Source organism: Balaenoptera borealis (genome assembly GCF_965194805.1).
Source record: "Balaenoptera borealis genome assembly, chromosome: 15".
Lineage (NCBI taxonomy): Eukaryota > Metazoa > Chordata > Mammalia > Artiodactyla > Balaenopteridae > Balaenoptera > Balaenoptera borealis.
In genome coordinates, this window is record NC_138871.1 from 64,911,717 (window position 1) to 64,938,459 (window position 26,743).

Here is a 26,743-nt window from a genome sequence, read left to right on the forward strand (position 1 = left end):
AGCTCCTTTAAGCAGCACTCTTAATCCCCTCTCCTCGCGCACCAGGAAACAAAGAGGCAGGAAAAAGTCTCTTGCCTCTTAGGCAGTTGCAGACTTTTTCCCGGACTCCCTCCTGGCTAGCCGTGGCGCACTAACCCCTTCAGTCTGTGTTCACGCAGCGAACCCCAGTCCTCTCCCTGCGATCCGACCGAAGCCCGAGCCTCAGCTCCCAGCCCCCGCCCGGCCCGGCCCGGCAGGTGAGCAGACAAGCCTCTCAGGCTGGTGAGTGCTGGTCGGCACTGATCCTCCGTGCGGGAATCTCTCCGCTTTGCCCTCCGCACCCCTGTGGCTGCGCTCTCCTCCGTGGCTCCGAAGCACCCCCCCTCCGCCACCCACAGTCTCCGCCCGCGAAGGGCCTTCCGAGTGTGTGGAAACCTTTCCTCCTTCACAGCTTCTTCCCACTGATGCAGGTCCTATCCCTATTCTTTTGCCTCTGTTTTTTCTTTTTTCTCTTGCCCTACCCAGGTACGTGAGGAGTTTGTTGCCTTTTGGGAAGTCTGAGGTCTTCTGCCAGCGTTCAGTAGATGTTCTGTAGGTGTTGTTCCACATGTAGATGTATTTCTGATGTGTTTGTGGGGAGGAAGATGATCTCTGCATCTTACTCTTCCGCCATCTTGAAGCTCCTCCCTGTATATATATCAATTTTTAACATCATGGTTTAGAGTACAGACTCTGAAGCCAGACTAACAGGATCAAAATCCCAGATTCATTACTGGAATCTTAGGCAAATTACTTAACTTCTCTATGCTTCAGTTTCCTCATTGTAAAATGGCTATAATGATTAACATCTAACTCTAAGGATTGTTGTAAGGATTAAATGGATTAATATATGCAAAGCATTTAGAACAGTGTCTAGAATGAAATAACCACCATATACGTATTAGCTGTTTCAATTATTTAGATTTACCTTGTTGATTTTTTAGTTCTTCTGGAGCAGCACTATCCAAGTGAGATATAACACAAGTCACATATGCAATTTAAAATTTTATGGTAGCTATGTTAAGAAAGTGAAAAAAATGGTAAATAAAATATATTATTAAAAATAATTTTAACTCATTATATCAAAATGTTATCATTGCAACATGTAATCAATGTACAAAATTTCTTAATGACATATTTTACCTTCTTTGCTGTACACTTTGAAATCTGACACGTTTTATACATATAACACACCACAATTTGGACTTAACACATTTCAAGTGCTCAATAACCACATGTGGTCAGTGGCTACTGTACTAGATGGCATAGGTCTAGCAACTTATTTTTTGTACTTGGTGCTTGGTATATCATGTGCTGAGTAAGGTGAAAATAAATGTCTTATGCCATTAATATATTTCTGTGTATTTCTCCTTGAATTGCCTTTAGTTCCTGTTCTATAAATGTTGATGCTCTGTAATTTGGAGCAAAAATACTCAATTATTAAATTTTCATTGTGAATTGTATCCTTTAGCATTAAAAATCAGCCTGCCTTTGTCTCTTTTTGTGCCTTTTGCCTTGAATTTAATTTGTGTGATATTATATTTATGACTAGTTCTTTCTCTTTGCATTTGCCCATTATATCTTTGCCTATTTTTTTTTCAACCATCTGAATCACTCATAAGAAGTCTCATGTATACATCATAGAATTGGATTTTTCTTTGTTATCAGTCTGAGAATCTTTTTTAAAAATAATTGAGTTTAGCCCATTTATATTTATATGACAGATATGTTTGAACTTAGTTCTGTCTTATTTTAGGTTCTGTTTTCTACTTTTATAACTTTTAAAAGTCATAGAGAATCTCTTTGTTTTGGTTTTTGTATTTATTCTGATATTTAGAAAGATTTAGAGTTTTGTTCCAGTGTTTACCTTTATAACTATGTAGAATTGCATTCACCTTACATTTCTTTAGAAAGAATTACCAAGAAAAGTCATCCAAAACCTGGAAATAAGGCAAAAGATGGCTGCACTGTCCTTTGGATGTCATTCTAGAGCAGTGTCTAAAGAGCAGCTTAAGAGTTAGCTGACTTCCTAGAGCAGCAATTCTCAAATGCAGTACTCAACTAACAGCATCAGCACTCAGCACTGCCTGCGAACTCATTGGAAATGAAAGTTCTCAGGCCCCCCTCCCGACAGAAACTCTGTGGATGGGGTCCTGCAATCTGTGCTTGAGCAAGACCTCCACATGATTCTGATGCATGGGTAGTGGTTCTCAGACAAGAGCAATTTTGTCCCAAAGAGGACATTTGGAAATATCTGGAAGCATTTTTGATTGTCACAACTTCAGGGGGGAGACGGAGTACTACTGGCATCTAGTGGCATACCCTACAATGCACAGGACAGCCCCCACCCCTCTCCAACAAAAAATTATACACACCCAAATGTCAGTATTGCAGAGGTTGAAAAACTCTTCTAGGAGAATGTAACTTTGTTTGATACACTATTTATTATGGATTAGGGCTCAGATGCTAACTTGAAGAAAATTTGTTAAGATGCAAATGATTTTTATCTGATAGAGGTGCAAATTATTTCTGTGCAGTAGAGAAGATAATCCAAACGTTATGGTTTAATCACCAAGTAGGATATTTTGTGTAACAAAACACCCTAAAACTTAGTAGCTTAAAACAATAAGCATTCACTGACATACATACACTACCAAATGTAAAATGGATGGCTAGTGGGAAGCAGTTGCATAGCACAGGGAGATCATAGCTTTGTGACCACCTAGAGGGGTGGGATAGGGAGGGTGGGAGGGAGGCTTAAGAGGGTGGGGATATGGGGATATATGTATACATATAGCTGATTCACTTTGTTGTACAGCAGAAACTAACATACCATTGTAAAGCAATTATACTCCAATAAAGATATTAAAAAAATAGTGTTTATTATTATCATGGTTTCTGGGATCAGGAATTCATTAAGTGGCTTTAGTTCTTAGCTTTGTAACAGTGTTGTTTGTTTGTTTTTTCTGGTGAGAGGTCTCACATTTAACTATCCTTTTTTTCCCCTCTAGTATGTTCTGGGTTTTTGTTTTGTCTTAACCATTTTAATTTTGAGTTCTTATCCAAAATTTGTAGGAAGTTCCTGTAGGGAAGAAGCCAGGATAATATCCAGGCCAGGTGAAATTTGTCTTATAATCCTAGGTTTTACATGTAACTTCGCTTACCAAAGGCTAATTGTCAGGGATTGGCAACTGTGGGATTTTTTTTTTTTTTTTTCCATCACAAGGACTCTCTAGCAGTTTGCTATCTTAGAGACAGATCACTTCTTGCAAATATTCCATCTGTGTGTTCCTTCCCTACTGCTTCTCAGAACCAGACCAGATCCAGGAGGCTACCACCACCTGCTGGTATCCACTCCTTTGGTTTTAAACAATGGATTGAGGATTTGCACTTCAGACTGTGCCCCTCTGTGCTGAGAGGGGTATTTGTCGCTGCCTGCTGTTTGTTTGTTTGTTTATATTGCAGCTGCTGAATCCCTCTCCACTACAGCAACTTCTCTCCATGTTCTCCTGCAAGCCTCTCTGATCAATCTCTGATGCTTTTATCTTTCCTCTGTTGGGCCTAGTATTTCAGATCTCTTCTAGTTTCTCTGCAAATGGAGCTTGGCTTTTCTGTTTGTTTGTTTTTATTCTCATTGTTGCTGTTTTGATGAATTCCAGTAAGAGAAGCAGTAATTATTTTTTCCCCACAACTTTTTAAAACTACAAACCTTCAGAAAAGCCTTAAAAAATAATACAATGGATATCCATATCTGTTTGTCATACTAGCATTTCCTGATTGACAAACGTATGCTTTAGTCTTCCTCTCCTAAGAAGGCAAAGGTAGGTAAACTTAGACTGCCCAGCAATTAATGTTCTAATATTTTATCCTATTTGAAATGACCCAGATAGTCAATGAATTCTCTTCATTTAACTTAGTTTAGTTTCAAGTTATGAAAATCTGGAGAGACTATTTTAGTTAGACATTCCCAAAACATAATTATTCCTATAGAGTTTATCTAAAACTCTTACCTCATTTACCTCTATTTACTTAAAAGCTTTGTCATATTGTTATCTTTCTTGCTGACAAACTTTGTAACAGGAATAATAAGGTCTTATTTGATTTCTAGTAAACCTAGGTACAATAAATGTATTACACCTAAATTGATGACTCTAAAGACATGTCTGTATTAATCAAACAAGCAAGCTTAAGCTAACTTTAATACCAGATATTAATTCAATACTGAATATTTCCTAGATCACATGAACCCAAAATTCATTCTGGCCAGTCTTTTATATTTGAGTATTTATATAAGTGCTTAATTTCCTTTAAGCTAATTAAATAGAGCTCTTTTACAGATTAATTTTGACAGTGCCATGCATCTATAACACACATACAAACACAGGAATCTCATAGTTCCCATTCCAAAATTTCAGCCATGAATCAGGTACAACAATGTAAAACCCATCAGTTACAAAAGAGATTGGATTCAAACTGGGTTTCTGGCAGATGGGAGAAATCAAGATCACCTGTCTAGATGGCTAAACCCTTTTTACTAGTATTTATGGAAAAGACACTTCTATTTGTAGCTTTTGGTGATTTTAGGAGTCAAGTGGAAACTTTCTCTTCTCCCTGGGAATGTCCCACTCTTGGACAAGAACAGACAAGGTATATTTGGGTTTTTTTTCCTGATTGTTTCCTCCATTTGACATCAGTAAAAGTTTTAAATATCACAGAATTGATTTGGCTGTAAATGGAGAAACAGTACCAAACAAAATGAAAAATCCAAAGGACAAACAGAAAATCCTAAATAAACCCTCAAGTTTGGTCTTGGGGTTTTACATATACCAACGACACAGGAGACCATAAATTGTGCAATTAACACAGCAAGAGTAGCAGTACATGGTGCACAGGGCCCCAAGATAACCCTGCCTAAACTCCTGACAGGTACTACGGCCACACATTTTTACAAAAAAATATCATCTTCCTCTCACCCATGGGTTCATAGCTACAATCAGATCACTTATCCAAAATGTGCCACACAGGATTTTCTTTAGGGATAGTTGAAACATTCCCCATTTTTAAAGACAGAAATTCAAGACAAGCAAAACACAAACTATACACACAAATGCTAGCATCCAAAGAAACAAATGAACCAGTTCACAAATTGGGTAAAAGTCCAACAACTCTTCCCTCTCATCAACAGGGTACCCCACTCAAATACAAAATAAATTGGCTTATTCCAGAGAAAAAGTCCCAGGGAGGAAAGAAAGTCCCAACTGTACATACCGGAGTGACTTCCCTGCTGTCTGGAGCCCATTGGCTCCCAAGTGCTGATTCCTTGCTCCAACTGCCAAGCGTTGGGGCAACCAGTGCCACTTTGGTGAAATCTGAAAGGAAGATCTTCAGGGCAAGTGACCCCTGCAGCTGCTAGGGCCTTAACTGAAAATTCCCCAACCAGAGCTGTCTAGCCACGAGCAGCAAGGCTCATGGCTGACTGCACCAAAATTTGTTACCAAGTCCAAGCTCATACTGATCACTGCAGGACAGGCCAATAAATCAAGAGAGCTGCTGGGGCAAGGAATTGCGACTTTATTCAGAAAGCCAGCACACCGAGAAGATGGTTGACTTGTGTCCCAAAGAACCATCTTGCCTGAGCTAGAATTCAGGCTTCTTCTATACTAAAAGGGGAGGCAGTAAAGTCAAACATTTCCTGGTTCCCGTCAGCCTCCGGAGGGGATGTGTTAATTTCTTCCTGCCTGCAGTCATTCACAGGTGGGTCTGGTCAGGATGTTTCCTGTGAGCTAAACAAAGGTATTTTAGCTTAACGTTCATTACCTGGGAGGCAGGTTTCCCAGAGATGGGCCATGATGTATAATTTAAGCTTATAGGGAACATCCCTTTAGTGATTAACTTGTAATAGAATACAGAGGTTCTTCCCTATTACATACCCTCTACCTAAATTTAACAATCGTTAACATCTTGCCACATTTGCTTTATCACTCTGCATAAAAACTTTCTTTCTTTTTTTTTTTTTTTTTACTGAAGTAAATTGCAGACATTGATACTTCATCCCTAACTACTTCACCAGGTATCTCTTAAAAATAAAAACATTCTCCTACATAAACATAAAATCATTATAATACTTGAGTGAATTAACATTCATTCCATATGTCATTTAATATGTAGTTCACATTTAAATTTCCACAGTTGCCCTCCAAAAATGTCTGCTTTATTTATTTTTTGGTTCAGAATCCAATGAAGGTTTACAACGCTGCATTCTGTTGTGTTTTGTTTGATCCATAACTGCTCCTTTCATCCTGTTTCCTTTTTTTTTTTTAAGACATTTTATTTTTGAAGCATTCAGGTCAACTGTCTTATAGAATGCCCCATGTGATGCTTTCCTTATGCTATTATGTATAAACTGCAAGTCACTTAGATTCTGAATAGATGTGAATTCCAAAGTGCTTGCCATTAACATTTTAAAAAGAGAATAAATATTGTTGTTTGAGGTCTGAGTACTCTCTAAACTTCAGCAAGCAAGTTTTGGATGAAGCGTGGAGGAAGATATTTCCTGAATGAGCCTTAAATTCCAAGTAGTTTCCTATCATTACCACCTTCAATAGCTATAAAATACATTCTAGTTGTCAAATAAATGGAATCCTTTTTATTTGAAAAGTTAATTTTTATTTTCCTTTTGTCTCCCTGTAGTAAAATAAATTCTTCCAAGAGTCAGCCTCTTAAGCACATTTATACTTTGACCTATTTTTCTCTAAGCTTATTTATATTTTACCCATTTGGTTTCTTAATCTTGTCTACCTATTTTCAAACAGAGTGAGAACAGCTAATGTTAGAAAACAGAGCAGAACTGACCCTATACACACACAGTGCCAGGCATAAGAAAAACCCGTGTGAATATTTCTTTTTTTAATTGTTCTTTGACACAAAATTTAGTTAAATGTTGGATTTAGAGCCTCCAAAGAACACAGCCATGTAAACATGTAGTCTGAAGACAATTTTAGGGAAGAACCATGTTTAACTGTAAAATAATATTAATTTATAAGGTCTTTACAAAGTACTTCTACATGTACTATTAGACTTGATCCTTACAACAACTCTATAAGGTAGTTGAAGAAGGTGGTAAAATCTCTCCATCTCAAATGTGAAAATTGAGGCTCAAATAGATGTACATGACTTGCCCAGGATCTCATGACTACAACTGGCAGAGATGGGATTTAAATCTGGCTGTGGATTGCATGCCAAAGGTGTGCTGTGGAAATCTCATTTGACTGAATTTACCTCCTCATTCAAAAATCAAGGTGTTTATCTTAGGAATGCTTAAGCTTCTTGCCATCAGTAACAGTTTGGCACTTCCTTCTGTAGGAGTCCTGTCTTCAGTGTTAAGCAGCAAACCTCTCTGTCTTTTGGAGAGGCTGTTTTACCATGGAAATCTGGGGACATTATTGCTTCAGGAAAATAGCCACTCAACATAAAGTGTTCAAATACTGGTTAGGATCACTCTCTGGTTTAGGCAGATCTCAAAAAGCATCAATACAATTTGCACATCCTTCAATGAAGACTCAGTTGCAGTATCTAACATTTCCTCTCTTAGTATCTAATAATATTAACTTTTTTTTTTTGGCTGTGCCGTTCAGCTTGCAGGATCTCAGTTCCCCGACCATGGATTGAACCCGGGCCATGGTAGTGAAAGCCCAGAATCCTAACCACTAGAGCACCAGGCAACTCCCAATATTCACTGTTAAGAGTTTGGTTTTGTTTTTGCTTTGACAGTGATCATCAAACCTACAAAAGGAAGGTCTGGAGGAACCAACCATCATAGTTCTTTTTGCTCCACCATGGGTTTGCCTAATTTACTTATTTTATTGATTATAGGAAATTGACATATTGGAAACATCAGAGTCACCATTGGTTATGAGTAAATGATATTATCAAAATTATAAAGCAGCTTTATTATGGACTCAAATTCCTCTTCAGCAAAGTAATAATAGTAGTGTGTGTGTGTGTGTGTATGTGTGTGTGTGTGCCTGTGTATACATATAAACACATATATACACACATATACAAAAATAGTTCACATACATATATACACATAATATGTTAGTTTTATTATTTTTTTGGTTTGTTTTTACTCGAGGTTCATTTAGTATCTTTGTAACAGGAAGGCTGATCCTAGAAAACTCTTCTTATATGTGAAAAATCAAAAATAACCCAAACTAAGTGGCAAGTGAAATAACTGCTTTGAGAAGAAAAAGAATAGTCTTAACATTCATTAACAAAAACAACAAAAAACACACACACAAGAAGGGTTTCTTGTACTTAAATTGCCATTTTCTCTTTTTAATTTTGTTAACATGTATTTCATTGCATTTGTGAATAGGAATAGAGAGTATATATACATGGAACCAACATTGGGGATGGCTATTTGCTTTCTGAGGTGCTCGCAAATGGTGAGTTCTTATATTTTTGAGCTTAATCACAACTCCCTCACCTAATAACTTCATTTAACTTGCATTATCTCTGCAAATTGATCTCTGAATCTGTTTGGCATGATTAAGTCAGTTCTAGTGAATTTGAAACTCTATTATAAGGAGTCATCTTGCCTTAAATGCCCATGGGCTCTCAGCTCCCAAGGGCAGAGACGAAGAGTTCTTCCTCTTTGTGCATCTAACACAGGACCTGCCCAGAGCAGGTACTCAACAAGTGTCTGCTGAACAGAACTGTCTTCATTTACCTAATGGAAAATGAGAAGAAAGGCATTTTTTTATTGAAGAGACTGCCCTAAAAGAAACAAATTCAGTCTTACGTGGATTATACACACTTAAACTCCCAAATGCAGACCAGTGCACCCCTGTGGGTCCAGTTTCTGACTGGGCACTTGGTAGCAGGTCATTCTCCTCACCCATAGGCTCAAACCCATCTCTATTTTTGAACATCTTCAACCAAGTTCTTTCTCCTCTCATCATGTAAGAAACAGACCCACGTCTAGTAATGTTGGGTCAAAGGAAGATATTCAAAATACTGATACTTTAAAAGTTTAAATGAAACGTTAATCAAAGGTGGTTTGTGATGATTTGCTTTCTATGACTCTTCTTAACCACGATGGCAATTTCTTAGGAAGAGCATGAGAGCTCTCTTTCACAACCAAAAAGTTTTCTTTTATAACAAACAAAATTCTTAAAACTATTTTGAGGTTTTAATAATTGCTGGTTGAATTTTAAAAATTGCATTTCAGTAAGGGGTTTGAGGGATGGTTTGTTTTTCTTCTGAATTTTATTCCCAAAAACTTGAATTGATTTTTTAAATTGTTATTCCTACTTCTTAATAGCAGTCTTATGAAAGATGGCTAAACCTAGTGAGATGGGACATGTATTTAGTTAATTTTCCCCCATGGCAATGATAAATATTAGGATAGTTTTCATGGCTGTGTCATAGCTACCTAGTGATGCAGAATTGGCAAGACTTATATGATTACAGAAGTGTGACTTGTTACACATTATAATAGCAACTGTACGGTAAGAACAATGTAAACAGCTTCTCCTTGCAGCAGATCATCGTTAGAAGAACCACTGCCTTCCAAGTCTGGAAGAGCTTCCTTGTCCCTCAAAAAAAATAAGTCCTGGTCCCGTCCAAAAAGCACACAAAAAGACCCCTAAATCGACTCCTCGTTAAACACCCCCCTCAAAAGTTTATAAAAATACTGAAATAACATTCTCACAGAAAAAGCAAAGTCTGAGTTTAGAGAATGAATATCAAGTACATGCACAAAAGCTTTCATTTCACCCGTATATAAATGGCTCTAGAGAAAGATAGGAGAGAAAACTACCAACTACATAACACAGTCTTTGTGGCACCTCACTAGAAGCAGGGAAGGAGGAAATAAATAGTTCATAGGGTAAATCCTCTGTCCCATAGTTCAATCAGGGAGATCCCACAGTGTCACAAGGCAGTAAATGTCCAGATATCTTTTCAGATAACTTCCTGAGTTTTGGAGTGTTCTTCAGAGTGTCTCATCTTGCTCCTTCCAAATGCCAACACAATTGCCTTCAGTGTCCTCAGCCTGAAGTCAGCCTTCCTGCAATACGAATCAGAACCTGTTGTATGGCTGGATCTCATTAAAAAAAATAAGACTACTTCTAAAAAGCAGTTTATCAGATAATTTCAAGGGAACATCTCAAATGATCAGTGCCTTGTATACTCGAGATTTAGAGGGAATTAAAAGATCATGTAGTCCACCCAGCACATGATGTAAATGTTCTGAAATTAGATTGTAGTGGTGGTTGTGCAACTCAGTGAATATACTAAAAACCATTGAATTATACACTTTAAGTGGGTAAATTTTATAGTACATAAATTATATCTCAATAAAGCTGTTTTAAAAGTTGGTGTTAAAAGAAAGGAAACAATGGCTCAGCAGGAACTTACAATAAACTTCATACTACTGAAGATCATGTGCGGCATCCTTACTAATTGTCTTCGATGAGGAAGGAGCTAGAGGAATTTTGGTTAAAGGTCATTGGCGATTTTCTCATCATAGGAAACTATGGAGATTGTGTGCTTAGATCTCCTGAGGATAGGTGGAATGTGGAGGACCAGTCATAAGAGAAAAGAGCACTGGCTTGATCCAGTAGGATCTCTACCTAACCTAATACTCTGTTTATGAAAATGATTCAGTAGGGAGGCAATGGCTGCCCTCCATGACATTACTTTTAGGTTAGGAATGTGACACCAATTTCCCCAAATCCTTTTTCTTAATACACTATGGACTGTTGACTAATAAATTTATCTAAGTCCATCTTGAATCAATTTATATTTTCAGCTTGTTCTAACAAATTCCATATGTTTCCCAATTTGCTTTGGATGATTTGAACATACTTTTTGTGTGGAGGCAAAGCCTGACGTATAGAACCCTGAGGTCCCCATGTCTCTGATATTCACCACCCTCTCCTCCATGATGCTGTCAAAAGCCTTTTTTTTTTTTTTTTTTTTTTTTTTTAAGTAGGGGCAAGAGTTTACAGCTCTCCTTCTCTATCTACATGTCTTTTGCCTCCACTGCCTCCTCTGAGTTTGGACCCTGATTCTAGCTTGGAAAACTAAGCTTATGGGTATAGCATACTGTTATATTGGATACAAGCAACAGTCAAGGGTCCCTGGACATCACGTCAGTATACAGACACGGAAATCTTCACTGAGTTTTAGAACCCATTCGGTTCAGTTTTATACATCATAAAACTGATGTCCAAGGAGAAGAGACCATTTGTCCAGAGTCACATAACTAGCCAAAGACAAGACTAAAAGTGATATGTCTTGATTCCCAACCATTCTGCCTTCAAAACTACCAGGCTGCCTTGTGGACTCACTGTAACGCTCATCTCAGCTGCTTTCAGCCTCCCTCTTCTGATTTTATTTGTGGTTTGACCAGCACTGACCTCACCGTACTGTCTGGTCTCAACCATGTCAGCTTCATCCTGATCTGGTTCGAACGCAGTGCCTCGGTCAACAACATCCACACCAGCCTGCACCCTGGGCTTCTCATTTTCCCACTTGGCAAAGCCTTTGTCCTTTGCGGCTTTGTTGTGGAACTTGGACTTCATTTTGGGGAAGGTGTGGGACCCTGAGTCCCCCCAGCCAGCCTCTGACCACACAGGCTCGGTCTGGGTGGCCTGGCTGGTGGTGGCCCGCTGCAGCCGCACGGAGATCTTGCGCGAGGAGCCTGTGACCAGCGTGATGGCTCTGCTGTCCAGGTCTCGGTGTCCAGCTGCGACGCCAGGGAACTCGAACACTTCATCCTGCACTGGAAGGGGAAAGAAGACTGTGATTATTGTGATTCATCATACATCCGACTGCTTCACAGCAAACCGTCAAAGTGGGTGCAAACAGGAGTCCGACGGGCAAGGACCTAGAGGAACAGACCAGAGGCGGAATGAAATTGGCCTCAGGTGAACTGCATGTTATTGAGACCCGAAAGCCGAAAGGAGCGTGTAGGGTTCAAGGGTCTTTAGCCACTGCTGCTTACCCTGAAAACCTTCATGTATATAATGGCTCTGGCTAGCTTTAGATCCAGAACCCAACCGAAGTGCAGGCATGGAAGGCATGAGCAGAGAGAAATCGCAGTAGGAAAGAAAGTCGAGGACATTACCTGGAGGCAACGAGGGACTTCCAGGCAGTGACCCATGACCGCTGCCCAAGGAGGGCGCCCGGGCAAATCTCCGGCAGGCCAGAACCAGGAGGTCTTTGCACTGTTTATGACAGTTGGCTCCACAGTCTGAAACAACCCAGAGTATCACAGGTGATTAGTGTGAACCGCATGTCAGGTGCTGACCAGGATTCCAGGTTGGCGTTTGGGCTCTCACGCCTCCCCTCCCCCACCCTTGTTTCTGTGTTTAATCTCAGGTCCACAGGGTGTGTCTAGGGCTAGTAAAAGGGCCAGTGGGACTCTCTTCCCTTCCTGGGGTTCCTAAAGTTCTCTCTTATATTTGTTCAGCTGCTTCTTCTACACAGTTCACTGAAGTGCTGGGGAGCAACAAGCAGGGGCAGCCTGAATGGGGAGTTGCCTTTGCCCAAAACTAAATGCAAATTACATGGGACTGGGGTTCTTCTCCAGACCAAGATGGATTCCCCACAAAGAGGCTCCCTGAGCCAGAATGAGGGTGAGAAGCCTCAGCATCTAGTCTCTCCCAGGACCTACAGTTGCCTCTAAATATTTACAGCATGGTGTCCCTCCATTCAGTATTTGTCTACATTTTCTATTCTTCTTCATTTCCCAAAACCTTTTCCAGAGCAAGCGATTATATCTTTTGCTTCCTTTCTTGGCATAGAAACAGAAGACAAGGTGAGCATATGCTCAATAAACATGTCTCAGATTTGACTGTGGCTTGGAAGTGGCATGCAGCAGATTCTGTGGCCTTCCCATTAGATGCTTTAGTTAAGAAAGTAGATGTTAATTGCTACTTGGGGTACAAAATTTTGGCCACTTTGGAAGATAGCAACACAATTACTTCATACGATGAGGGTCCTACATTTCTCTTAGAATCACTGAACAGATATGATCATTTTATAGGGTATATTTCTCTCACCATCAAAGAGGAATTTTCTCATTATTTCCAATACCCATTTTCCCCTAAATGGTCTTGTTTCAAATAGTTTTGTAATAACATCAGGGAAAGATCAAATTGCAATGACATGTCTGGTCTATTTTAATTAGACTTTTCACTCTATGTGTCTTTAAGAGAAAATACCATCTGAACAGAGATCCTAGGGTTTAATTGATTTTCATCTTCACAAAATTGTGTGTGTGTGTGTTTCTATGTGTCTGTGTGCATCTAGGGGATAAGGGGCAGAAGCCAGTATCTCTGCTGCTTGAAAGTAAAAATTCAAGTTAGACTAAGTCAACTGATTCAGAGAACAAAAGGGAAGGTTTTGTTTGTTTGTTTGTTTTTTGAGCACTAAAAGGTGGCTCCCATAGAGGTTCAAGGAAGTTCCCTGTTCATGTAAAATGACAGCTAGAGAAAAAAGGCATCACAAGGGAACATTATTGATCTGAAGGCATTCTGTGATTAAGATATTTCATTTTGTGGCTTTATTATATTTTTCAAGAGCATTATCAGACTCTTAAAAGAACCAGTATAAACAGTCTGCATAAAATATCCAGCAGTTTTCTGAACACCAATGTGTAATAATCATGTATCTACAAGTAGCCAAACATTCCTATTGCATTTATCAAATATATATTTATTCAATTGCTATAAATTTCAATTAAATGGGGGAAGTATATGAACAAATTCATTGAAAGGGGCAAATGTATCTCCTCTTTTCTCATCATCATCTGTGATTTAGTAGAGGAGGGAATAGCTATGTGAGAGTAGAAAGAAATGCATATGTTTAACAGAAATGAGCATGGGTTTTTTTTTCCCTTGAAGGACAAAGTTCTTATATACAGTATTTCCATTAGGCTTGCCCTCCTCAGAATTCCCACCTTAAATGTGTGCTGATGATGGGCAAGACATCTTAGAGATGGGGGTTAGATGTGTGTGGGATAATAAGTGTGGTTTCCTTGCTCTTTGTAACAGGCGATAAAATTCCAGCCTGGGATCTCCAAAACTTCAGGGAGTCCTTTACTGGACCATTAACTCTTCAGTTGCCGGTAGCCCCAAAGCCCCAATTTCTCCATGATGCCAAGAGCTTTAAAGTTTCCCTCAGACAAATATGATTCGTGGCCCAAAAGTCACATTTAAAAATTTTAACAATGGGAGATTGGGATCGACATATATACACTACTATGTATAAAATAGATAACTAATGAGAACCTACTGTATAGCACAGGGAACTCTACTCAGTGCTCTGTGGTGACCTAAATGGGAAGGGAATCTAAAAAAGAGGGGATATATGTATACGTATAGCTGATTCACATTGCTGCACAGCAGAAACTAACACAACAACATTGTAAAGCAACTATACTCCAATACAAATTAATTAAACAAATAAAATAAAATAAAAAATTTAACAAAGTAACATTTACCTTTGCATTTGTATCCTTGCTTGATTATGCCCCAGAGCTGTAACAAAAGACAAAGGAATGTCAGGGAATCTGGAGAGAAATCTGGAAAGAAAACAAGGCCACAGAGAAGGAAGTCCTGGGAAGCGTGATGCCTGGTAGAGCACAAACAGGATGTAGCTGCTCCTGACACCCTTCCTGTCAGATAGAAGAACCCTCTCCCAGCCCACCCCAGCTGGGGCAATAACAGGAGTTTTGCTTCCCTTTTCTTTCTGGGAGCCAAACGGCAGCTGGGATGGGAAACTGATGTTGGTGCATTTATTGGACTTTGGCATAACGCGCTCTCAGCAAAACTCACAGGGAGACTCTGTCACTCTGCCTTTGATAGCCCCTGGCTCCCTCTGCTTTTTTTAAAATCACACTAGCTGCTCTTGGCGCCCCCTACGGGAAATTAAGCGACCCAAGCAATGCATCCCACTAAAGCATTTGGATTTTGCTTGATTCTTTTCTGAGAAGCATTTCTACCTTGAAAGAATACAGAAGAGGAAAAGATTTTGCATTTGTTCTTGTATTTATTCTCTGCATTTGCTGCATGTTTAGCCTGTGCTGGGGTTGTGGGAGATGCAGAAAAGGCTCAGATTCTGCCAACCAAGTAAGGAGTAGGATGTAGGAAGTGACGAGAGTCTCAGGAGGGATGTGAGGGCCTACAGTTCAACAAGGGAGTGTTTGCCCAGGCGGTTCAGGGGCATCATCCTGGTGGTGGTGTCTTCACAAACCTCTGCCACACTGTAATCTCCGTGAAGAAGGGGACTTCCCACATTCTTTCCCAGGCCTCCTGCAGCACTCGCATATGGGAACCAGGGGCATCAGGAACATACAGTGCTGATGAATTAAACGGGCTTAGCTCAAGTTGGAGAAGCGCCATTTCTACACTTTGAGTGGTTAGGCTAAGTGTCTGATATCTACCTAATAAAATAATTTTGAAAGAAACAGGGCTGGTGGGCTACTGGCATTGACAGGAGTGTTGTTCACAATGTGTTATAGGGGAACAATGCCCTGAGTGGGGGCATCGTGGCCCTAGGAGAGTAGCTGCTGATGTGAAGGGATTCAAGGCTTTGGGAAAGTTGCTCCTTACTCTCTTTCTGACAAGGAAATTCCACCAGTGGAGAGTGATTCCTTTGGGCCTTAAAAGTTATTTGGTCCTTCAGAAAACACTATTAAGATGCAAATGTCTCTTGGGACAGGGCAACACTTTGCCTTGGAGACAGGAAGGATTATTAAGACAACTAACTGGAAGCGAGGCCTCAGGTGCCTAGGATGACTGGAAAAGGGATGGGGAGGTGTCAGTACAGAAAAGGGAAGTGGGTGGGTAGGCCAATCACATCTGTCAGAGCTATAAGGATCTTAACGATAATCCAGTTTGCTTCCCTTTTATAAAAGATGAGTGTGATGATGCAGGAAGTTAAATAATTTGCAAGGTCCCACATCTGGGAAACTTTGTAGCGATGAGAAATCGTTTCCTCACAGAGTCCTTGGTAATAGTAATAACAAAAATAACAATGATAGCTAACATTTAATGAACTCTTGCTATGTGAAAGGCACAGTTTTAAGCTATGTGTAGCAATTCATTTTTTAAATTAATTAATTAATTAATTAATTAATTTATTTGTTTTTGGCTGCGTTGGGTCCTCGTTGCTGCGCGCGGCTTTCTCTAGTTGTGGCGAGCGGGGACTACTCTTCGTTGCGGTGCGCGGGCTTCTCATTGCAGCAGCTTCTCTTGTTGCAGAGCACAGGCTCTAGGTGCGTGGGCTTCAGTAGTTGTGGCACGTTGGCTCAGTAGTTGTGGCTCGCGTGCTCCAGAGCGCAGGCTCAGTAGTTGTGGCGCACGGGCTTAGTTGCTCCGCGGCATGTGGGATCTTCCCAGGGCTCAAATCCGTGTCCCCTGCATTGGCAGGTGGATTCTTAACCACTGCACCACCAGGGAAGTCCCAAGTAGCAGTTCATTTAATGTTCACAATATCCTTATGAGATAGGTAATAATAATTTTCTCATTTTTACAGATGAGGAGACTAAGCTACAGAGAGGTGAAGTCATTTGGCAAGATCTCATAGCTAGTAAGTAGGAAAAGAAGAATGTGAAACGTGTGTCACTTCAGGGAAAGAGAGGAAGCCATTGCTCCTGGGAGTTTTGTGAGTGATCAGAACAAAAGCCGCTGATCTAGGACAAGAAAGGATAAGGTTTAAGAAGCATCCGAATCTCTGGCTATGGCACGTTATTAGCATAGCTGCAGAAACTGCTTTAAAAGATAAAGTCAAGCATGAGTCCCATGAGGCGGGCAAGTCAGGGCGTTGCTTGCTAATGCTTACTTAAGAAGCAGGAGACAACACGAGGCACGAAGAGGCTCTGGGTCAGCGTGCCAGCCAAGGACAGGAGAGGGTACTTCCCACAGTCTTTGACTTAGAGACCTCAGGCTGCTGTAAGACTTGGAGTGACTGTGGTGGAAGGAGCACTGGCCTGGGAGTAAGGAGAACTGAATATGAGTCATGGCTCTGCTGCTAGTGACCCATGTGACCTTAGAGAAGTCACTTAACTTCTCCAGAGCTCAAAATAAGGGAATTAGCAAAATTCTTTCAGCTCTGGAATTCTAATTCTAAAATCAATGTATCTCAAGCAGTGTCTATTTGTCTTCCTTACCCTTAAAATGGAATTTATTCAAAAGCAGGTGGTCCAAGCACTAAAAAATAGTTCCTTCTATTCCCCCACAGTTCCTTTCAATGACCCAGCTAGAGCATGGTATTTATAAATCCCTCTGAAAACCAAAGAGCTTTTTAAAAAAGGTGTGTGAGTAAAGATCAACTCAAATTATAGCAAGGAAATTAAGTATATTTTGAAAAATAAAAAGGGCTATTAAAACTCTGAATGAGTTAATTTCGATAAAACTCCAAAAGCATAAAGGAACACTAAAAAAAGAGAAAGATTTACTCTGAGCTCTGTGGTATGCAACATGTCTGATATCATTTAATCACCACAGCAACATGGCAGGTAAGTCTTAACCCCCTCTTACAGATAGGAAAACAGAGACTCAAAGATGATCAATAATTTGGTCAAGGACATAGATTAATAAGGGGCAGAATTGAGATTCAAAGTCAGAGTTCCGGACTCCAAGTCCAGAGCTTTCGACCTGATCACAGCTGTATCAGAAACCTAGCACCAGCAAATCCGCTCTGATGAGTTGGGGAGGGAAGTGTGTGGAAGCTCCCAAGAAAGCCTACCTTGCTGCTTCTATAGAACCAGAGCCTCCATGGAAGGGAGAGACATCCAGAAGGACTGGAGAGCAGAGACAAGACCTTGAGATTTGATAAGGACCTACCAACTCTCACACCACACCATGGGTCAGATGTCTCAGCCTGACTTTTGGCTGTGCCAGGCCAGGGCCAAACAGATTCCCTGGGCCCCACTCTGCAGGAGAGAGTTACACATGGCTCCGTACCACTTGAGCATTTTTCAGGTCTAGATACAGGCAAAAATTCCCATCAGAAGACAGATACATGAAAAAGGAAAAGTATTTGTTTGATGATAAAATGGTCAGGTGATGCCATCCCAGTGGTGTAGCTGGTAGGAGAACCTCTCCTTCCCTGGGGTGGGCTAAGAGAGCTGGTTAGGCTGCCTTGCCCCTTGATCACAGCAGCTTCTATGATCACGGGGGGCCACCTTTGAGGTAACCACTGCCTCTAATTTACCCATTCTCAGAGGGGTGTGTGCTTGAATTCAGACTCCCGCCGTTTGGCTCCCCAAAGCCAGTTATTCAAGACTGAAAGAGAAAAATGTAATTTCATGGGAGGGTATATGATATGAGCTACGAATTCCATACGGGTCCACAGGGGGACATGACTGCTGAAAGAAGCTACCAAAACTGAGCTGGCATCTGGACAAATGCCACTCACCTGGCTGCTGGGCTACCCTTGTGTAGAGTACTACATTTTCCATCTTACAGTACTTGCATATCACCTAGAAGAGGTTCAGAGCTCGAGGGTCTTTGTTTAACACCAGGGCCAAACCTGACCTTAGTTGCTAAAGAATCATCAGATGTGGGGCAGTGAGGTGTACAGCCTCCACTTGTTGCAGTGGTGTAGGTGAAGCCGGAACACTTGAGTTTGGGTCCCGGCTCTAGTCATTACTGGCTGTGGAATCCTGGGAAACTTGCGTTATCCTCTCTGGACCTCTCTACCTTCATATGCAAATGGGGAGAGTAAAATGCCCACCTCATGGGCTAGTTATGAGGATTAATTACACTAATGCCTCAGGAAATATTTTATTACTGTCAAATGCCGAGTAAATGTTATTTATTATTATAACCGTCTTCTCTTCGAAAAGATTTTTTTCCTTTCTGAGTTAGGAATTATGGAGCCATATCATGATAGATTTCTAGTGACTGAGACCATATGAAACAAGAACTGAGAGGAACTGGCTACAATAAATATACCACTTAATTGCACTCAGTGATGAATGCCAGGGCTCATTGGGCAGAACTTTTCCCTGGCAGGTATTAACAGACAAACTGCTCTCCTGAGTTAATACGCCTCACCAGCCTTCCCTGTCTTCTCCAGCCCTGCATTCCTAGAAAGAACATAGCTAAATCTGCAGATCTTGCTTTTGTTTTTAATTGAATGTTTGATTTCAGGGAGCCATCATGTTTTACTTTGGATCTAAGGCAGACAATGGACTCTGTTCATGTATCATTTTCCCACATTGTCAGAATACTGCACAAATCACTACTAACAAGAGAAAGCAATGGATAACAGACTTACAAATCCTGCACAGTGTTCACAGAAGGTTGGCTTGAGATAGGTCATCTCCTGAAAATTATGGACAAATCCCGGTCCCATTTTACAGTGTAGTTGGGACTTAGCTCTCAGGAAGTAAGCCATCATTTCATCTTTACTAATTAGACCATCCCTGTGAAGAGAATCAAAGAAGAGAGGGATCTTTGAATACCATGTTGCTAAGTAGTTGCCACACTTAAATCACTCACCTCCCAAACCTTTCTGGCCAAAAGCAGGGGGGGAATGTTCACTTTCCTGTCACATCTGAAAGAGAGGACCTCAAAGGACAGCTTTCGGTGTCAAAGGCTTTCTTAGCAAGCAGAAGATATGTGTGCGTGCGTGTGTGTGTGTGTGTGTGTGTGTGTGTGTGTGGCTTGTGCACTGCAGCACAGAAAGTCTTCTTCATTACCAAATAGTAGCTTCCAGAAAGACACCCCCTTTCTAGCCTTTGGCTCACAATAGAGTTTGCAAGAATCAGGTTGCTGGAGAAAGGCAGAAAACTGTGATAACTGGACCTACCATTCTCAAATTCATTCTGCCTGATGTCATCCGGGCCACTACCATTGGTAATCTTTTCATTCATGTCTTACTGGCTCACAGACCATTCACTAGAGTGATTCTCCCAGATCTTCTCCACATAGAACCTCTGGCTGCATCTACCACCACACACCCTGACTTCTTGTTTACCAAAAAAGATCAAATCCATTGGCGTAAGGGAGCTGCCTATTGCCTTCTCTCCACACCCTTCCGTGCCAGTTCAGAATCCCTTTATATCTCGGCGGTCCTCTCTTGGGGTCATCCTCCCATCCCCAACTCTCCAGCCTCTCCAGGACCATGCTCCTCCTGCCGCATCTTGTCACCCACTCTTTCCTCTGTTTACAAATACACTCAGGACTTCCCCTCCTTAAAAATGTCTTTCCTCAATCCTGCCTCCACTTCCAACATTTGTCTTTTCCCTCTTTCTTCTCTTACTCCTGAAGTTTTCAAGAAGAGTACTCGTTAGACATTTTTTCCATTTCTTTCAATTACTCTTTCCTCCATATAATCAGGTTTCTAACCCACCATTCTACTGAAACTGTCACAGTGACATCCTCAGCAGCCTTTTCTCATTCCTTGAACTTGACCTCCTGGCAGCATGTGACATGGGACAGGTTTCCTCCTTTTTGACACTCCCTCCTCCACGGTCCCCTGTGATTCCGTGTAGCCCTGGTTTCCCTCCTGCCTCCTATGCTCCTCCTTTGCCAGCTCTTCTGCAGGATCCACGTCTTCCTTTCAGCTTCTGCACGTGGGGAGAGGAGTCCCTGAAGTTGCATTCCTCAGGCCCCCGTGCTCATGTTCCTCTAAACTTTCCCATCAGAATGTGCTCACACTCCTGGAACTCCAGCTTATGCCACTGGGCTGAAGACCTAACAATCTACATCTCTTGCCCTAACCGTTCTCCTGAATCTGGGCGCCATATCTTTGACAACTTGTTAGAATCTTCTCCTGGATGGTCCACTCTCCTCTCAAAATCAACATATCTAAGCCTGTCTGACAAAAGAAATCATGTAAACTATGAATACTTTAAACCTTCATTTTTAGGGGAAAAAAGTTTTTTTAGGAAAAAAAATATATCTGCTGGGACAGTCTCTGTTCCAAACAAGAACCGGCAGAGAAACAAAATGAAGACTGGGAAGTGATTTTAAGTTCATGTTCTACGAACATGTCACTGACAGAAACAAACTGAGGGAAGAAGTGGGTAGTTAGTGGGTAACTTAAATTTTATTTTATAAAGGAAGTGTATGTTTCTAATAACTTAAGTTTATTTTAAAAGTATTCTCTGTTATACAATGAAGATGGATTAAGGTTTTAAGACATTTATGATAAAGTACCAAGGCTTTAATTTTCGTTTGATTCTCACATCAACAAAAATATTAGAGAATTTTAATGTGATATAACTTGGACATTTAACCAATACAAAATCCAGCATTTCATTACAGATGATTTTTTAACTAGGAACTAATCTCACATAATTAAAAATGAAGTGATAAAATTATTAATGCCAGGGTTTCTTGGCAAATTTGTTTTTTAAATCATTATTTTTTTTAATGATCCAGGTTTTAGCCTCTGAAGTTATTTAATCTCTCATGAATCATTTGAAGCTAAAGAGAAATATATTTTTCCTTTGTTTCTCAAGACAACCTTTGAACTAGCAAAGGAAAAAAACAAAGCATAAACACTTCTTGGCTATCTGCAGCCATCACCTGCTCTCCTGAAGATCGTAAGTAATCTAAAAAAAGATCTTACTTACTTGATGACTTTTAATATTGCCCCCGGGTGCACTGATGCTGAGGACTCCACCATGCTAGATTTAACTATATTTAGTCTCTATTCTTTTTTAATTAATTAATTTTTGGCTGTGTTGGGTCTTTGTTTCTTTGCGAGGGCTTTCTCTAGTTTTGGCGAGCGGGGGCCACTCTTCATTGCGGTGCGCGGGCCTCTCACTGTCGCGGCCTCTCTTGTTGCGGAGCACAGGCTCCAGACGCGCAGGCTCAGTAGTTGTGGCTCACGGGCCTCGTTGCTCCGCGGCATGTGGGATCTTCCCAGACCAGGGCCCGAACCCGTGTTCCCTGCATTGGCAGGCAGATTCTCAACCACTGCGCCACCAGGGAAGCCCTCTATTCTTTTTTGATGGAGGTTTTGGGGTTGATGAACTAGCTAAGTTGCAGCAGTAATATCGGAAACGGAGAGCTGGGCTAATTTGCAAGTGAGCACTTGTACTTAATTAACACTGATGATGTGGTCTGCCCTGTGATTCCATCCAGCCAGTCATGTTTGTGGACACCAAGAAAAAAATCAGTGAAAAGACACCTTAGACACCTTTCATCAATACACTAGGATCAACTCTGTCAAGACGTAAATTAAAGGTTTCCCTGCTCTCCTTTCATAGTAATTTTCTGCTTCGGGACAGTTGCATCACAATATAACAAAATTAAACTTACTGATCTTTGTCCAGCACACAAAAGGAATCCAAGAAGGGAAAATTGGCAGCTATACTTTCAAAGTCCTCTTGGGAGATGTACCCGTCCTGGTCATGGTCATAGTTTCTAAACACAGACTGCAAAGGAAAGGCAAATATTTATTGAATGACTATTTATGAATCAGCCTCTGAATTGTTATTGGGAAAGCAACGATAACTCGCATATTATTCTTTCTATCAAGGAGCTTGGAATCTAGTGGGAGATAACAAAATTGAGGTGCCTTTATGGTATAATGAGATAAGTGCAACGCTGAGGATAAAGACAGAGTGCGGGGGGAGAGGGGGAAGGGAGATTTTAAAATGTTTCCTGGAGAAAGCAAGGTCTAAACTGAGACCTCAGGGTTGAGTAGGAGTAAGGCGTGGTGAATTCACAAATGCCAATACCATGACAATAGAAAATGAAACTTTAAAATGTTAAATTATCTCAAAAATCAAAGTACACATTTAATGCAATTGCAGTCAAAATCCCAGTGGGAATTTGTTTGAAATGAACAAATTGATTCTAAAGTTCCTATAGAACTGAACATGTTGAGAATAGCCTAAAATTGTTTAAGATGAGGAGTAATGATCTCAGGCAAGGGAAACAAAAGCAAAAACAAACAACTGGGACTGTATCAAACTAAAAAGCTTTTGCACAGGGAAGGAAACTATCAACAAAATGAAAAGGCCACCTACTGAATAGGAGAAGATACTTGCAAATGATATCTCTGATAAGGGGATAATATTCAAAATATACAAAGAACTCATACAACTCAATATCAAAAAAACAAACAACCCAATTAAAAAATAGGTAGAGGACCTGAATAAACATTTTTCCAAAGAAGACTTACAGATGGCCAACAGACACATGAAAAGATGTTCAACATCACTTATCACTCATCTCAGGGAAATGCAAATCAAAACCACACAGATACCACCTCACACCTGTCAGAATGGCTATGATCAAAAAGACAACAAATAACAAGTGTTGGTGAGGGTGTGGAGAAAAGGGAACCCTCACGTACTGTTGTTGGGATTACAAATTGGTACTGCTACTATGGAAAACAGTATAGAAGTTCCTAAAAAAATTAAAAACAGAGCTATCATACAATCCAGCAATTCCACTTCTGGGTATTTTTTCCAAAGAAAACAAAAACACTGATTTGAAAGATATATACATCCCTGTGTTCATTCCAGCATTATTTACAATAGCCAAGATATGGAAGTAACCTAAGTGTTCATCAATAGATGAATAGATAAAGAAGATGTGGTATATAAATAAAATGGAATATGACTCAGCCATAAAAAAGAATGAAATCTTGCCATTTTTTGACAACATAGATAGACCTTAGGGTATTATGCTAAGTGAAATAAGTCAGGCGGAGAAAGACAAATATCATAGGATTTCACTTGTATGCGGGATCTAAAAAACAAATGAACAAACAAAAAAAAACCAGAAACAGACTCATAGACACAGAGAACAAACATGTGGTTGCCAGAGGTGAGAGGAGTGGGAGGATGAATGAATAGGTGAGGGAAATTAAGAGATGCAAACTTCCAGTTATAAAATAAATGAGTCATGGGATGGAAAGTACAGCATGGGGAATATAGTCAGTAATATTTTAATATCATTGTATGGTGACAGATGGTAACTAGACTTATTGTGGTGATCATTTTGTAATGTGTAGAAATATTGAATCACTATGTTGTGCACCTAGAACACTTAGAAGGTCAATTATATTTCAACTAAAACAATGACAGGTAATGAGGGGCAACGTGCCCTATCAGAAATCAAAGCTACATTAGTCAAAACAACATGGTATTGTAACTTACTGCAGAGAGTACAGTCCAGAAACAGATCCACATGTATGTAAGAATTCAGAATATCAAAAAGTATCTATTCAAATCCGCAGGGAAATTATGGGTTATCTAATAATTGCTGTTGAGTTAAATGGCTGATAATTTTATAAAATAAATTGCCCCCAAACTAAATTCCAGATGCCTTAAATATTTTAATGTAAAAATAAAGTTATAAAAAACCAAAGATAAATAGATAAAAATATTTTTCATATTTTATTATCTTTGAGTAGGAAAGACCTTTCTTAGGATGACATCCAAGTCAGAGGTCATAAACAAAAGTATTTCATTACAATAAAATGCAAAATATCTGAATCAAAAAAGCTCAATTAACAAATTTAAATATAAACGACAGAGAAAATCATTTGCAACACATATGAGTGGAAAGACACAACAGGAAAACAGACGATCACCAAAGTAAAAATACAGATGGACAATACATTCGTGGAAAGACATTCAATTCTGCTAGTAATTATAGAAATACTAACGAAACTTTTTTTTTACCTCTCAAATTGGAAAGCATTAAAACAATTGATAATTTCCTAGGGTTATGAGAAAATAGGCACTCTCTTATCAAGTTGGTAAAGCAAATAGCCACAATCTTTCTGGAGGACAATCAGTGCTTACTCTGACACAGCAATTCCACTTCTAGGAATTGTTCTAAGGAAATAACTGAACAAGCTTGCTCAAAGATATACATGTATATATGCGTGTGTGTGTGTGTGGGGGGAGAATAAACTCGTACAAGATGATCTACAAATTATCAGTGATTAACCCTAGACAGAAGAAACATCAAGTACTGAAAGTAAAACTTACTATTTTCTGTTTTATGAAATGTTTTAATATTCAGCTTTTTAATTTTTCAATTTTTTATTTTTTTGCCACACCACATGGCTTGCGGGATCTTAATTCCCCAACCAGGGATTGAACCTGGGGCCATGTCAGTGAAAGTGCTGAGTCCTAACCAGTGGACCGCCCTGGCTTTCTTTATAATCAGAGAAAAATAAAAATTTTTTCCATTGCCCTCTGCTAAATTTTTCCACTGCCCTCTACTAAATTGGATTTTCAAAAAGTTTGTAAGTTCTCCCTGCAAATACATGTATGCAAACATTTGACTTAGAGTCCAGTTATAATGAAGCAATCTTTCTTTCCCCTGTGATTTCTTTTTTTTTAACATCTTTATTGGAGTATAATTACTTTACAACGGTGTGTTAGCTTCTGCTTTATAACAAAGTGAATCAGCTATACGTACACATATATCCCCAAATCTCCTCCCTCTTGCGTCTCCCTCCCACCCTCCCTATCCCAACCCTCTAGGTGGTCACAAAGCACCGAGCTGATCTCCCTGTGCTATGCGGCTGCTTCCCACTAGCTATCTATTTTACACTTGGTAGTATATAAGTCCATGCCACTCTCTCACTTCGTCCCAGCTTACCCTTCCCCCTCCCCGTGTCCTCAAGTCCATTCTCTATGTCTGCGTCTTTATTCCTGTCCTGCCCCTAGGTTCTTCAGAACCGTTTTTTTTTTTAGATTCCATATATATGTGTTAGCATACGGTATTTGTTTTTATCTTTCTGACTTACTTCACTCCGTATGACAGACTCTAGGTCCATCCACCTCACTACAAATAACTCAATTTCGTTTCCTTTTATGGCTAAGTAATATTCTATTGCATATATGTGCCACATCTTCTTTATCCATTCATCTGTCGATGGACACTTAGGTTGCTTCCATGTCCTGGCTTTTGTAAATAGAGCTGCAACGAACATTGTGGTACATGACTCTTTTTGAATTATGGTTTTCTCAGGGTATATGCCCAGTAGTGGGATTGCTGGGTCGTATGGTAGTTCTATTTTTAGCTTTTTTAAAAAAAATTATTTATTTATTTATTTTTGGCTGTGATGGGTCTTCGTTTCTGTGCAAGGGCTCTCTCTAATTGCGGCAAGCGGGGGCCACTCTTCATCACAGTGCGCGGGCCTCTCACTATCGCGGCCTCTCTTGTTGCGGAGCACAGGCTCCAGACGCGCAGGCTCAGTAGTTGTGGCTTACAGGCCTAGTTGCTCCGCGGCATGTGGGATCCTCCCAGACCCGGGCTCGAACCCGTGTCCCCTGCATTGGCAGGCAGACTCTCAACCACTGCACCACCAGGGAAGCCCCTATTTTTAGCTTTTTAAGGAACCTCCATACTGTTCTCCATAGTGGCTGTATCAATTTACATTCCCACCAACAGTGCAAGAGGGTTCCCTTTTCTCCACACCCTCTCCAGCATTTACTGTTTGTAGATATTTTGATGATGGCCATTCTGACCGGTGTGAGGTGATACCTCATTGTAGTTTTTTTTTTTTTTTTTTTTATAGCTACTTTATTTATTTATTTATTTTTGGCTGTGTTGGGTCTTCAGTTCGTGCGAGGGCTTTCTCTAGTTGCGGCAAGCGGGGGCCACTCTTCATCGCGGTGCGGGGACCGCTCTTCATCGCGGTGCGCGGGCCTTTCACTATCGCGGCCCCTCCCGTTGCGGGGCACAGGCTCCAGACGCGCAGGCTCAGTAGTTGTGGC

General features: G+C 40.3%; 1 protein-coding gene across 4 annotated transcripts in view; it reads right to left on the reverse strand.

Moving 5' to 3' along the window:
• Positions 1-3,056: 3,056 nt before the first annotated feature.
• Positions 3,057-26,743, reverse strand: part of RASGRP3 (RAS guanyl releasing protein 3) — a 119,014-nt gene continuing 95,327 nt past the window's right edge. Inside the window, exons 9-15 of one of the 4 annotated variants that reach the window (XR_014234766.1) lie at positions 22,314-22,429; positions 19,318-19,465; positions 14,534-14,570; positions 12,155-12,280; positions 11,445-11,809; positions 9,870-10,090; positions 8,647-8,749 (exon numbers count right to left, since the gene is read on the reverse strand). Coding sequence is in view for 3 of the 4 variants with exons in the window: in XM_082356757.1 (XP_082212883.1) it covers positions 8,600-8,749; positions 11,445-11,809; positions 12,155-12,280; positions 14,534-14,570; positions 19,318-19,465; positions 22,314-22,429 (942 nt within the window). In the remaining variant the exon portion in view is untranslated. Of the gene's footprint in view, positions 10,091-11,444; positions 11,810-12,154; positions 12,281-14,533; positions 14,571-19,317; positions 19,466-22,313; positions 22,430-26,743 lie in introns of all 4 variants that reach the window. The other 3 variants (XM_082356757.1, XM_082356756.1, XM_082356755.1) reach the window with 3 other exon arrangements.